The 14,336-nt window shown below is 37.5% G+C and overlaps 1 protein-coding gene across 1 annotated transcript; it reads right to left on the bottom strand.

Moving 5' to 3' along the window:
- Positions 1-9,345: 9,345 nt before the first annotated feature.
- LOC137098466 (immunoglobulin lambda-1 light chain-like) lies at positions 9,346-13,913 on the bottom strand. Its single transcript, XM_067474718.1, has 5 exons — positions 13,590-13,913; positions 12,717-12,818; positions 10,205-10,513; positions 10,030-10,107; positions 9,346-9,825 (listed from the first exon to the last, which is right to left on the bottom strand). Exons 1-5 carry the CDS (start codon positions 13,903-13,905, stop codon positions 9,680-9,682), a joined length of 951 nt encoding a protein of 316 aa, XP_067330819.1. The 5' UTR covers positions 13,906-13,913; the 3' UTR covers positions 9,346-9,679.
- Between the last annotated feature and the right edge of the window lie 423 nt (positions 13,914-14,336).

Raw genomic sequence — 14,336 nt, 5'->3', positions numbered from 1 at the left:
TCTTGGAGAGTGAGAGGATGCTGAGGACTGGAGGAGAAGTGTACTGGTGCCCATTTTTAAGAACAAGGGAGATGAACAGAGCTGTGGCAACTACAGAGGAATAAAGCTGATGAGCCAAACAATGAAGTTGTGGGAAAGAGTAGTGGAAGCTCGGCTAAGGGCAGAGGTGAGTATTTGTGAGCAACAATATGGTTTCATGCCTAGAAAGAGAACAACAGATGCAGTATTTGCTTTGAGGATGCTGATGGAGAAGTACAGAGAAGGTCATAGTGAGTTGCATTGTGTCTTTGTAGATTTAGAAAAAGCGTATGACAGGGTGCCGAGAGAGGAGCTGTGGTATTGTATGAGGACGTCTGGAGTGGCAGAGAAGTATGTTAGAGTGGTGCAGGACATGTATGAGAGCTGTAAGACAGTGGTGAGGTGAGCTGTAGGTGTGACAGAGGAGTTCAAGGTGGAGGTGGGTCTGCATCAAGGATCAGCTCTGAGCCCCTTTTTGTTTGCTCTGGTGATGGACAGGCTGACAGATGGGGTTAGACAAGAATCTCCATGGACTATGATGTTTGCAGATGACATTGTTATTTGTAGTGAGAGCAGGGAGCAGGTGGAGGAACATCTAGAGAGGTGGAGGTCTGCTCTGGAAAACAGAGGAATGAAGCTGAGATGTTGTTCGGCTTAGAGACAGTTGCACTGAAGAAAAGACAGGAGGCAGAGCTGGAGGTAGCAGAGCTTAAGATGTTGAGGTTCTCTTTGGGAGTGACGAGGATGGACAGGATCAGGAATGAGGACATCAGAGGGACAGCTCATGTTAGATGTTTTGGAGATAAAGTCAGAGAGGCCAGATTGAGGTGGTTTGGACATGTTCAGAGGAGAAACTGTGAATATATCGGTAGAAGGATGCTGAGGTTGGAGCTGCCAGGCAGGAGGTCTAGAGGAAGACCAAAGAGGAGATTTATGGATGTAGTGAGGGAGGACATGATATTTAGAATTCAGTTTTCATCAGTGTGTAATCACCTGAAAATCTTCAGCTTGAATGATTCTTTCATCTCTTTACAGGGAGCAGGTCCCTTTTCACAGTAGCTGCCATGTTGTGCCGACATGTTTCTACAGGAGCCCAGAACAGACAAATTAAACTCTGGTTCTAGAGGGAATTTCCTGTTTTCACACTGAAGCAGCAGCTCAGGTTTGGTGATGCTGCAGCACTGTTATGTTGTTTCATGTTGTTAAATCCAAGGCTGCTTATCGTCCATAGGACAGACTGGACCATTCCTCGTCCTGTCTCTCAGACTCTGCTTTTCTCCATGTGTCCTCAGATTAAAACCAGTGCTGTGCTTCATACTTTGAGGCTTCAGTTGATGTTGATGAACCAAAGATCTCAGCAGTTCTGTGTCTGTAACATCCCACTGGTCACAGAACAGTCGACCCATTTCTTTAACTTTTAAATCAGGCTGCTGACAAACTCACAGACACAAACACTGAGAATCTGAGAATTATTCACATTCACAGACTAGATTTGGACTTTAGTTTTTGAGAGTGAGTGGGGAAAAAAGATGAAGCGTGTTCAGAAGTGGAGGGAAAAACACCTGACAGTGTTTCCTTTGTGTTAAACAGTGACTTTGTAATAATTATTCTTGTCAAATGTGTGCAAATATAAAACATCTGCCATAAAATAACTGAGTGATATTTTATAATAGTGATAAACAGTAAAAACTATGTATGAGGCCTGGTAGATTATTTATTTGATGGCAGCTGCAAATATTTGTCTGGTTTGAATAACAATTTCTTTATTTACTTTGAATCGGTTGTGATTTCTCTCTTTTTACATGAAGGTTTAAAATGATCCAATAAAAACTATTAATTTAAACGAGAATGTTTCAGTCTTATTTTGCATTGATCACTAGAATCGTTAACTTGTGAGACTGTACATCAAATAGTTAAGTCCACTATTTATAAAGTGCTTTATTGACATATAGTGTATTGCAATATAGCTTAAAAATATTGCAATATTATTTAAAGGCCAAATCACCCAGATCTACCAGACAGAGGACGTGTTTGCTGTGATGTGGCATTTTTAAAGACTTAATAACATCATCAGTGATATTTATGTATTTGCTGTACTGGTTCTGGTCTGGACCAAAAAGACACCAAGACAACAAACAATGTCAGTTTGTCATTTAGGAAAATAAAACAGTGTTTAGGTCAGAGTGTGTTTTTAAGAGCTTTTATTTATGAGATGATTGTACACCCACGAGTCCATTTACGTGAAATGGGGTAACTTGGTGTCAGCTGCCTTCAATGGATTGACCAGAGTTAGACAAGGAAGTTTTTTAATCTCACCTTTTTATAATGTTTATATTAGGGTTGGTGACTATCATCAACCATTTGATGTGTGCAGATGATTTGGTGATTTTGTTGTCCATATATTGCTGGTCATCAACAGTTACTGAGGATTTGCTCTCAGACTTTGACTTTAAATATAATTCAAAGCAGAGTAACATCACGATCGTTAGGGGTAGTGATAATAGGAAACTATCAACTGGTGCTGTCCTTAAAGAATGTAATGAGGTTCAATATTTAGGGCTTTATATAACTGACAGTCTGTCAGATGACAGGGATATATACAGACAGTGTCGCGTGATGGACGCACAAGCTTAACTTGGTGTGTGTTCAGTATGTGTGAAAACTGTACTTTTTAAAGCATATTGCACAAACTTAATGTGGCGTATATATCACAATTAGGGTGAGGGGGGACCCAAGTGAGGAGACTGAGAGAGGGACTGAATTAACAAAAGGCTTTTATTGATAAGCACTTAACAAATCCGAAATCGCTCCTAGCAGGAGGGTTCAAAGAAAACAGGCTCACGGCAGGTAACAGACTAACACAAAACTATCAACTTGTCAGAACACTAGAGAAGTTAACTTAAGAAAACCAAAATAAACATTACAAAGACTCAGGAATGAAATACGACACGGAGGTGAAACAAACTACTAAACCTGGATGAACACTCGGGAAAGGGCTAAAGAAACTAATTAACAGAAACACACCAAACCTCAGACCAAAAGTTGCAGGAAAACAGAGTCTAATATACTGGAGCCACGATTTCTACAATCAGGTAAACCAAGAGTTCAGCGCATTGGCTGGGAGTGAGGAGATGATGATCTGGCAGGGGAAGTGTGGGGAAGGCTGGACTTAATTACTAGGTGAAACAGGTGCAAACAATAAAGAGGGATAACGAAGCTAAAGTTAAAGAACAGGACTAGGAACACGACACTATAACGATGGGGCTGGAAGGATGGAGGCTGCTGCTGAAGGTGCCACTGTGGACCAGTGCCAGTCACATGTGTGTTAGTGTTGCTGTGAATCTCATGTGCAGATGTATGTGTAGGTTTTAAGACTCTGTGAACAGCATCAGTTGAACACTGACAAACTCCACACTAAGCTCGGTCAGGTTCTTCTCTCAAGTGTGGAACGTTTGGTGTTTTAGCTTCTATGTAGTTATGTGATATTATAATATGAATAGTTTTGTTTATTTGCTTTGTTTTGTGTGTGTAGGTGTTATTGTTTTGTTGTTTCTGTTTTCCTGGAACGTGTCTGTGTCTGTAATAAAGAAATAAAATAATAAAGTGAATTGTGTTTTTTTTTTTGTTTGGTTGTTTTTTTTTTTCTTAAAGTTGTGTTGCTGTTTGTCCTTTGTTGTCCTCACTGTAAAGACAGGAGACCTGCTGAAATGTGATTAATATGAAATAAATGTATAAATCTAACTATGACAGAGGTGAAACACATGAACCTGTGCTGTGGTTTCCTGTTCTCTTCCTGTCACAAACACTGTTTAACATCTGTTCATCTGTTGGTTTTTGTTCAGGCTGCAGGAATCATTTCTCACTGTGGGAATCACTTTTAATACAGGAGCAGTAGTAGGAGGCTGAATGATCCAGTTTAACTTTCTTCATCTCCAACTCATAGCTGTTTCCTTTTTTTACAGATGAGAAATCATTTTCCTGAGGATGATTGTAACCTCTACCTATGGTACCATCATCCTTATTTATATACAGAATCAGCTTGAATGTTTCTGTCTCTTTCTTCTGGTACCAGAGAACATAGCTGTTGTAACACTGTTCAGTTCCTTCACAGCTGAATGAGACATTTTGACCAAGTCTCCTGGTCAATGTCAAATCGTCCTGAACCAGCTGTGCTGCCATGGCAACCAGTGCTGTAGAGAAGCAGACAGATAGATGAAGGTCAGTGGGACAGTGTTTGGTAAAGGTTGACTTTGTTGGCTCCTGATTGGCTCACCTGAACACAGACAGCACAGAGCAGCAGCTGGGAGGAAAAGCATTTTGTGCAGTGCTGTTTCCTCTGGTGAACCTGGGGAGAAGTGGCGCTCTGATGCAGCTGAGGCCAAACAAGGACGAGCTGGGAGATCAGAGCAGGACCACGTGGTTTGTGACGGCTGCTCAAAGCTCCCATCAGCCCCTGCTGCTGCTGATTGACGGGTTCAGAGAAAAGTTTCTTGGTGTTGGTTTGAATCTGACAGCATATTAAAAATCTGTGACACAATGATGCAGAAACACAAAAAACCTTCACAAAACAACAACAAATCCTGCTCGGGTTTGAACTGTTAAATGTTTCCTTTCATTTCATTACATTTATGGCTGTAGTATCACAGATAAAGCAGTTTGTTTGTTTGCAGATGACATCATTTCATTGGTGACCAGATGAATTCACAGCCTAACACACATCCAGAGCAACAACATCCAAGTGAAATTTTCAAACCAGCTTTAATGACACAGTTAACATGAAAATGCAGCCGTGATGAAGATGCACAGACTCTTCTGACAACAGCTTTTTTATTATCTGGAACCAAGTGGAACAATGAGACCTGAGGTGAACCAACATGGACGCTCTAGTTCTGCTTCAGGAAGAGTCGTAAATGTCATTGTGTTCATAATTTCACAGTACAGAGCAGAAACCCACACAGCTCGTCTGTTACAGGAAACAACAGTTTGTCTGAGTCCTAATAACCACTGAGAACAGATTCATATCTGCTGCTGTACACACTCATTACCTCCCCTCACTCATGTAGTTTGTCTTTTATTCTATTTAATCCACAGTTTATTTTTATTATAAAGTTAAGACAATGATTCACCTGGAGCTCACATCTTTTTAAAATGGGGATTTGTAGTTTTACTGATTAAACGTGACTTGGCTGCTGCTTTGTTTGAACTTGGTTCCTCGTTTTAATCCAGTGCACTTAAGTTTAACTTCTCTAGTCATTTATAACCTGTTTAATTCTAGTTTTCCTGTGTTGGATTCTCTATTTCCACAGCCTTTTTGTTCCCTCCAGCTCACGTATCCCCTTGCTAATATTTTCCCCTATAAATGTTTCTGTGTTTAGTATTAGACCTTGTAGTTTATGCAATTGGTTCAGTCAGCTCAGCTTAGTTTCCCTTATTCTCCCAGTCAGGTTGTTTAATTTGTCTGACTCTGGTTTGTTAATAATTTGTTAATCACTCAACACAAAACATTAGCTGTTTTTGGTGTAAAACTTGTACTTATTTGTGTTTGGATATGTTTTGTCCTCCCTTCTGTAGTGATTGTAACATACCTGTTTTCTATACTTTATGGTCTGTAATAAACCTTTATTTAGCACATTCCCTTCTCTGTCTCTTGGTTCCACCCTCACAAACCAAACCCTGACAGTAACGTCTAAGTCTAGTCAGATCAGAGCAGGCCCACGTGGTTTGTGACTGCTCATCAAAGCTCCCATCAGCCCGTGTGTTTTATTGCTGCAATATATCTAGATGTAGAGAACAGTATCATCAGCGTACAGTTTTACATCAAATGACACATTTATTAAAGGCATTTTAAACCTGTTGTAATTGTCCTACAAGTAAATTTTAAGACATGAAGAAAAACATTTTTATGAAAGACAAACACTGATTTTTTTATTTTATTTAGAAAGTAACACAATAGTATTTGGAAGCATTGTCACACTGAATTTAACATGATTATTCCATTTTTTATTTATTTATTTATTTATTTTATCCCATGAGTTCAGAGTCGCCACAGCGGATAAGTGTCCGCAAGTTGATTTTGCACAGTTTTTACACCTTATGCCCTTCCTGAAACAACCCTCCCCGGTTCAAATTCATTCAGTGTAATTTTTTTCAATAAACAGAAAAAAAACAACAACTCTGCATCTGTATTTTACATCAGGACAAACTATCAGATACATATTCAAGTGTAATAGCAAATGGGAAAAAAAATATGTTCACAATTACAGCAGGTACAGGAATATATAGTTCTGTTTTATTTATATATATACACACACATATATATATAGTAAAATGTACAAGTCACAAAGTGCTTAACAAAATGTAAAGAAAAGAATGTTTTAAAATGGGTTTTAGGACCACAAGCAGATTTTGACCTTATAACATTGATGCTGTAGAGGAGCCATAAGGGGTCAACAGGTCAGATATGTACTTAGTAGCTTGGTCATGAAGGGCTCTATATGTTAAGTAAAATTTGACTGGTAACCATTGAGGAGAATATAAAACCGGTGTGATGTGGGATCTTCTACTGGTTCCATTTAAAAGCCTCACTGCTGAATTTTAAACAATCTGAAAGACATTTCGAACAAAAGAGTGAGTTACAATAGTCCAAAGGAGATGAGATAAAAGCATTTATGATCATCTCTAAATCTACACTGGACAACATTTTCCTCATTTTAGAAATATTCCGTAGATGATAAAAACTGTTTTTGAACATTTGACCAACGATCAAAGTTTCTGTCTTTTTTGGATTTAGTTGAAGGTAGTTACTGCCCAACCACTTCTTAATGCAAGACAGATATTCAAAGAAGCTAGACAACAAGTGAAACTCAGACTCCCTGAAAGAACAATATAACTGAATATCATCAGCATATAACCAATAAGACACATGTTTAAAACACTGAATAATCCAAGCAAGAGTTGTCAGATACAATAAAAACAGCAAGAGACCTCCATGCCCTCTCTGTGGAGCATCTACCACCGCAGAGTCCACAGGAGAGCTGCGTCCATCCTCAAAGACCCCTCCCACCCCCAGCACGGACTGTTCACACTTATACCCTCAGGACGGAGGTACAGAAGTGTGACATGCAGGACCTCGAGACTGAAGAACTCTGTCTTCCCCTCTGCCATCAGACTCCTAAACAGCTGACAGGAGTTTGCAACCATGAACATAACATAACATGTTATGCATAACATAACAGTTATAACATAACTGTTACACGGACACATCACATTTTGTATTTGCACCCAAATTTATTTCTTTTCTTTTTTTTTTCTTTTCAGAATTGCACTACCTCACCTTTATTGCCTTATTGCTCTTATTTTGTTTGCTCTTATTTTTTTAATTTTATTTGTATTTTATTTAATTTCTATTTTTTTATCAATTCTCATTTTACTAACTGTGTGACATTTAGAGTGGATGGCAAAGTAAGAATTTCATTGTACAGGGAAACATGCGTTCTATCTGTGCATATGACAATAAACACTTTGAATCTTAAATCTTGAATCTAACACATCACTGTGGTACTTAAAATAACTGAGGCATTGAGTCAGACATGATCTGGTTTATCGCAACAGAAAGTAAGATACAAAGAAAACCACTGAAGTACAGAGACAGACAAAGGTCTAATGATTTGGCCTTTGATAGATTAGAACCTCGCTACTATGTTTTTTCATGAGGATTAAAGTTCTTTACATTAACACTGAAAGTTAGGGGCCGGCAGTGACAAAATTTAGAAGATGAATGAAGGTTTGAGTGGGATGCTGTATTCACTATCCATTGAACCTCTGTGGGGGTCAGGCTGTTATATAGTTTCCATGTGTCTACACATGCAGATGACGTCACAGTTGCAGTTAATGGAGCTTTATGGACCTCCCATTCTGCCATGGAGACAAATAGCAGAGAACATCCTCTGTCAGGTTGGTGGCTTAGTGTATGGACTATGTTGGTTTTGTTTATGTGATCCAATACCACCTTTTTACCTGTGTATGAACCTTTCCGCCCTGGTATCCTGATACAATGGTTACTGGGTGGAATGATTACTATTCATAACTCAGTATATCTGTCAACTGTCAAGTCTATTCCCTTAGACTGGTAGAGAAGATGCTGGTCAGTTTCTGATGCTTCCCAATACTGTAGTCACTGTACATTGCAGCTGATGAGTCGTCTGGGTGCAGTGTTTAGCAACCAGGTTTTCATTGTGGACTTTAGCTATGAGAAAGGAAATGACAAAGAAAGATGATCAACTAATTCTCTTATCAGGAAGGTGAAGTTGGTGATTTATTTGAGCAGCCAAAAGAGAATGGAGAATGAAGGTGAGGTTGAACCAGTGATGATGATAAAAAAAGTTGTAAAGGTAAAAATAACATCAGCTCTATCAGTTCAATGTAAAAATGAAGGATCTGGACACTTTTGAAAAGACTCTAGATGACGTCCTCTTCTTTGATGTTGCTGAATTACATTATGCTCCTGAGTTAGGACACAGAGACGATGGTGTTATTGAATACTGATGAATAATGTGTTGTAATAAAGTTGGTTTGAAAACTCAAAGCCTCTCACTCTCTCACAGATTAATAACACAGATGCTTCCTGAAAAGTTTCTTTAACCAAACCTGTAACTGGCATTGTGTCATTAAAGTGACAAACCACAGCTCACAGTGTGGAGGCTGCAGAGCAGAAACCCACACAGATCATCTGCTGCAGGAAACAAAGTGTTGACTCGCTTTCAGCTGGTGTTTGTGAGTCCTAATAACTGCTGAAAATAGATTCACATCTGCTGACATAAACACTTATGGCATCACATAGAGCTTTCCATTTTAAGAACTGTGTGATGGTTAATGTACAAGGACACAACATGGAGGCCTGAGAAAACAGCCAAACTCCTTCATTGTATAACATTTATGAAAAACTGAAGATGTCACTGTTGTTTTACTTTTGGTTTAAACCAATGCATAAAACATCCATACAACAAAAACTTATAGTCATTTGTCCACTTGATCACTTTGTAACTGTTTGATTATCAACACACTTTTAAAATAGCATTTGAATTTAGTGATTGTGAACCAGACTGTATGTAACTTTTGAGGTAAATTGTAAATTATATCCAAGTAAAACTGTATTTACTTCAGAAATAATGTCATCAGCTTTATGCAAAGTTTGAGCAGCTCACTGTGCTGTAGATAGACGTCAAAAACAACATCATCAGCAAAGAGTTTTACATTCAAACTGACTGTTATAAAAGGTGCTGAACTGATTATTTAATGATCATCACACAAGGGTCCTTGTAGAATAATGCACAGTTGGAAATAAAAATTTGGGGATTTATATTTTATTTAGAATATTGCAATGAAGAAAATAACTAAACTTGCCAAACTGTATAATGTACAGGATTAAAAGATAAACACAGAAACATCAACAGCTGCTGATAATTTTCTATTATTAAACAGGTCAAACTGACTAAACTGTTAAAAATCACAACAGTTTTTGCACTTAGTAATAATCAGTATATAAGTGTAATATGTGTATTTACTCTTCAAACAATGACTGTATCTTATCTGTTTACATAAAAGAAATGAATAATATTACTGAGACTTGAAGCTGAGCAGAAAGCAGTCAGTGATCATGTGACTAGTTGGTGGACGCTCCCTGGTCTCTGAGGCTCCTCAGCAGAGACAGTCCACAGCAGTACACCAGACTCTTCACTATCAGCACTGTGTACAGCAGACAGAGCAGCTTCACCTGGTACTGAGACTGGAGAGGATCCAGAGGAACCACTGCAACACAAAAGGAGGCAAAAAGAAACTCAAACAAACATGTTACTGGTCACAATGTGAAGTCCAAGTTGTGTGATTGCTATTTGTTGTGCTGTTGGACTGTAACAGGATCAGGGAGTGTATGTTTGAGTGCTTCAGTGCTGAACACAAAGTGAACAGACTGATATGCAGCACAACATGCAGAGAGGCAGCAGGTGATCTTACAGTCAGCTTCTTGCTGCAGAGCTGCCAGGTCTGCTGCTTGTCTCTCTGGAGGACAGGAGGCTGCTGGAGCTGGAAGCTCTGAAACAGAAAAGGAGGTGCAGTGACAAATGTCAGTCCTCTGTGTCTCCACATGAAGCTGAATCACTGCTGAACACAGTCACCAAACCTTCATCACCTTGTTCTGTTTGGGCCTCCACTGTTCCCCCCTCATGTTTGACAGAGCAGCTGTATTTATATGGGCTGCTCTCTGGCTGATGGAGCAGCAAGATGGAGACGCTGCGTCCCGACTCTTCCAGCTGCAGCTGCTCTCCGTCAGCAGGGTTCAGTTCCTCCAGAGGACCGTTCTGTTTCTGTCTTTTCCAGGAGAACTGGATGCGACGAGGAACCATTTGTGAGGCCACACACAGCAGGGAGCTCTTCCCCTCCAGGTGGTCTCTGGATGCTGCTGGGTACACGCTCACCACGGGCGTCACCACCTGCTCATCTCAAGTTTGACACACAGAAAATCTAAATATAGATTTTGGTAAAACATGGAAGTAAATATAATACGGTGTGAACATATTCCTGATTCACACAGGGAAGAAAAAAATGCATTTCTACACATTTAAAAATATGCAGTGAAAACAATTTCAGAAATATATTTAGATCATAAAGTTATGATTAAACTTTTATCAACATTCAGTTTTGGAAACAACCGACATTATAGTAAATAGTGTAAATGTTATGGGGCAGGAAATACAGTCACATTCATTCACTTTGTACAAAAATGATTGTCATCAACATTTATTTTAATTTATATTTATACCTGACATAATAATACTTATAAAAAATATTTATATTTTTATTAGATCCATCATTAAATATAAATATTTTATAACAATGTTTTTATCATTGTATAAACAAAGTATTTACCACACACCTAATAACAGCCTCTTTATGTTTATCATGTAAATGACATTCTTTTTTTAATAAAACACATAATAGTATGTGTGTGTGTGTATATATATATATAATATTTTTTGTAGCTAACAAAATAACAATTATAATTATTTATATTATTATATATATATAAATTACAATCAAATTTACTAAATATATGTGGTTTAATAAAAAAATTACATTTTAACCATTATACAAATATACAGTATTAACCACACACCTGATACAGCCACTCTAATGTAAATTATATTAAAATAAAATTATAAAATCTATAATTGATTTAATCTGTAATATATAGACATAAAAACATTTACTGTGATGGGTTGTGATAATGTATTAAAATTAAAACATCAAACTGTCTTTTTTATGCAGTTTCATTTACTTACAAATGTATAATTTTTGTAACAAATGTACAAATGTCACTGAACTTTTCTTATCATAATGTCATTTTTGAAGATTTTGACCCATATTTGTAATTTTTGTTACTACATATTTCAAAGTACACAGTTACTTAATACAAAATACAGTTTTTTTACTCATTATTTACATGTTTAACATATTAAAATTTCTCTGTATAAAATGTAAATATAGAAATGTATTTTTTCTGAAGGTATTTTTCATCTTTTAAAACAATATTTAAAATGAGATAAAATACATTTATGGTCAGACAACAACTGTAATTTTCATTTTACATACAGTCATTTATTTATCACCATAAATGTGAGAAACAACAATATATTAAACATTTAACTTACGAATCAGAGAATGTGAAGAATTCACTGAATTGTATTTGTTTTTTGTCTAAGTTTAGTAGAAAAAGTGACCTGAGCAGGAAAATCAGACACAGAACTTGACTGCTGACATGTTCTAACAAACCTGACTGAAATATTGTTTCTAATGTTCAGAAAAGCCAGCGTCTCAATATTTGAACAATTTCTTGACTAAATGTCAGTAAAGAAAGTAAATTGTTGGTTTAGTGTCGGTTTCTGGATTTTTTTATTATTAATTTAACCAATTTTTAACTTTTTTAAAGGACAAAACTAAAGGAAATTTGAATTGTTTTCTTACCTGTTATAAACAGTTTAGCTCCAGAACCAAAGATAGGATTCACATATCCTCCCACAGTAAAACACAATGATAAAAAAAAAAACAGTTTGCTGCTGAATGTTTTAACTGAGGTGAATTAATCTAATTTATGAAGCAGTTTCATATTTCAGCTGCACGATGGTTTTCTCTAATATAATATCATGACTGTATCTTATTTTCTCCATTTTATTGTTTGGACTAAAACATCTCAATATCAATGTTTAATCATTGATTAAGACGTTCATGATCCTCTGAGGATGAACTGTAATAACTTTATTGATCGTCTGATGTCATATTTATCGGCTCCATAGAGTAAATATTATAATGTATCAAATACTTTGGTTTATCATCAAAAACCTGAAAAATGAATTACATTACTGACAACTTCCTTCAGTCTAATTACTGAAATTAATCAGTCATATTTTAAAATCTTTCAGTTTTATGCACATTAGTAAATCTTCACAAGCGGATATCCTAAACTACAACAATAAATGATGCTGGATAACACATCAAGGAGCATTAAACAATTTAACTATTAAGAATCAGAATTAATCTGTGATTTTCTCCAAATATACAAAAAGTGAACTGAGCATGGAAATAAATTCCAATTCACATTTTCAACAATAAAATAAATAAATAAATGTAATGTAATAAATTCTTACCTGTTACAATCAGTTTAGTTCCAGAACCAAAGATCCAGTACCACTTTCCTCCCACAGTGACAGAGAGTGATACAAAAACCTGTTTGCTGCTGAATGTTTCAGCTCAGATCAATGATCATATTTCAGGTTCTTGATGTATTTTTACATCCAAAACATCAAAGTCACTGTTTTCCACAGTGAGGATCAGTTCATCAACTTCCTCTAACATCCTCTGCAAATTCAAATCCAGGAACCCGTTGTGTGATAAAGGCAGGAGGAAGAAGCTCTGGCTCCAGATTTCAGTGTTGCTCTGATTTTGAAGTACTGGTCCTGGATAAAGCTGCTTGTGGTCATATGGTCAAATCTGGGACATGGACACAAAAGTGAAATGATAGAATGTAGAAAAGACGTGGAAAAGAATGTGGGAAGGTGTTAGGATTTAGCTCCAAGCAGCTCAGAGTCTCAGTCCAACCTCCCAGAGCTGCTGCATGGCTGCACACTGTTGTTCATCTTTGTCACCAACTTTTCTTTGGAGCCTCATCACACTTTGCTTTGGCTTCATCACTGCTTCACTGGAGCTTTTTCATCTTTAATCTGCTTTTCTATGTGATGGGATTTGATACATTTAGTTACTTTTATTAGTTTGATTATTGTGTTTCTGTTTGTCTTCATTGTCCTCATTTGTAGAACAACAGGAAACCTGCAGAAAAATCTGATAAAAAGTAATAAATTACAATATGAAATAAATCCTGACACCAGCAAATAAAAAGTGACTATGATGGAGGAAAACACATGAACCTGTGCTGTGGTTTCCTGTTCTCTTCCTGTCACAAACACTGTTTAACATCTGTTCATCTGTTGGTTTTTGTTCAGGCTGCAGGAATCATTTCTCACTGTGGGAAACACTTTTAATACAGGAGCAGTAGTAGGAGGCTGAATGATCGAGTTTAACTTTCTGTATCTCCAACTCATAGCTGTTTCCTTTCTTTACAGATGAGAAATGATTTTCCTGAGGATGATTGTAACCTCTACCTATGGTACCATCATCCTTATTTATATACAGAATCAGTTTGAATGTTTCTGTCTCTTTCTTCTGGTACCACAAAACATAGCTGCTACTACACTGTCCAGTTCCTTCACAGCTGAATGAGACAATTTGACCAAGTCTCCTGGTCAATGTCAAATGTTCCTGAACCAGCTGTGCTGCCATGGCAACCAGTGCTGTAGAGAAGCAGACAGATAGATGAAGGTCAGTGTGACAGTGTTTGGTAAAGGTTGACTTTGTTGGCTCCTGATTGGCTGGAAACACTCACCTGAACACAGACAGCACAGAGCAGCAGCTGGGAGGAAAAGCATTTTGTGCAGTGCTGTTTCCTCTGGTGAACCTGGGGAGAAGTGGCGCTCTGATGCAGCTGAGGCCAAACAAGGACGAGCTGGGAGATCAGAGCAGGACCACGTGGTTTGTGACGGCTGCTCAAAGCTCCCATCAGCCCCTGCTGCTGCTGATTGACAGGTTCAGAGAAAACCTTCTTGAAAAAGCTTCAGATTTGAATCTGACAGCAGATCAAGAATCTGAGTCACAATGATTTTTTCATTAACAGAATTTCAAGAAAAGTGTTGTTGTGAGCTGTTATCCTATTG

The sequence above is a fragment of the Channa argus genome, chromosome 14 (assembly GCF_033026475.1).
Source record: "Channa argus isolate prfri chromosome 14, Channa argus male v1.0, whole genome shotgun sequence".
In the NCBI taxonomy this organism is placed as follows: Eukaryota; Metazoa; Chordata; class Actinopteri; order Anabantiformes; family Channidae; genus Channa; species Channa argus.
The sequence above is the reverse complement of the archived record's forward strand: the minus strand, read 5'-3'. Positions and strand labels throughout refer to the sequence as shown.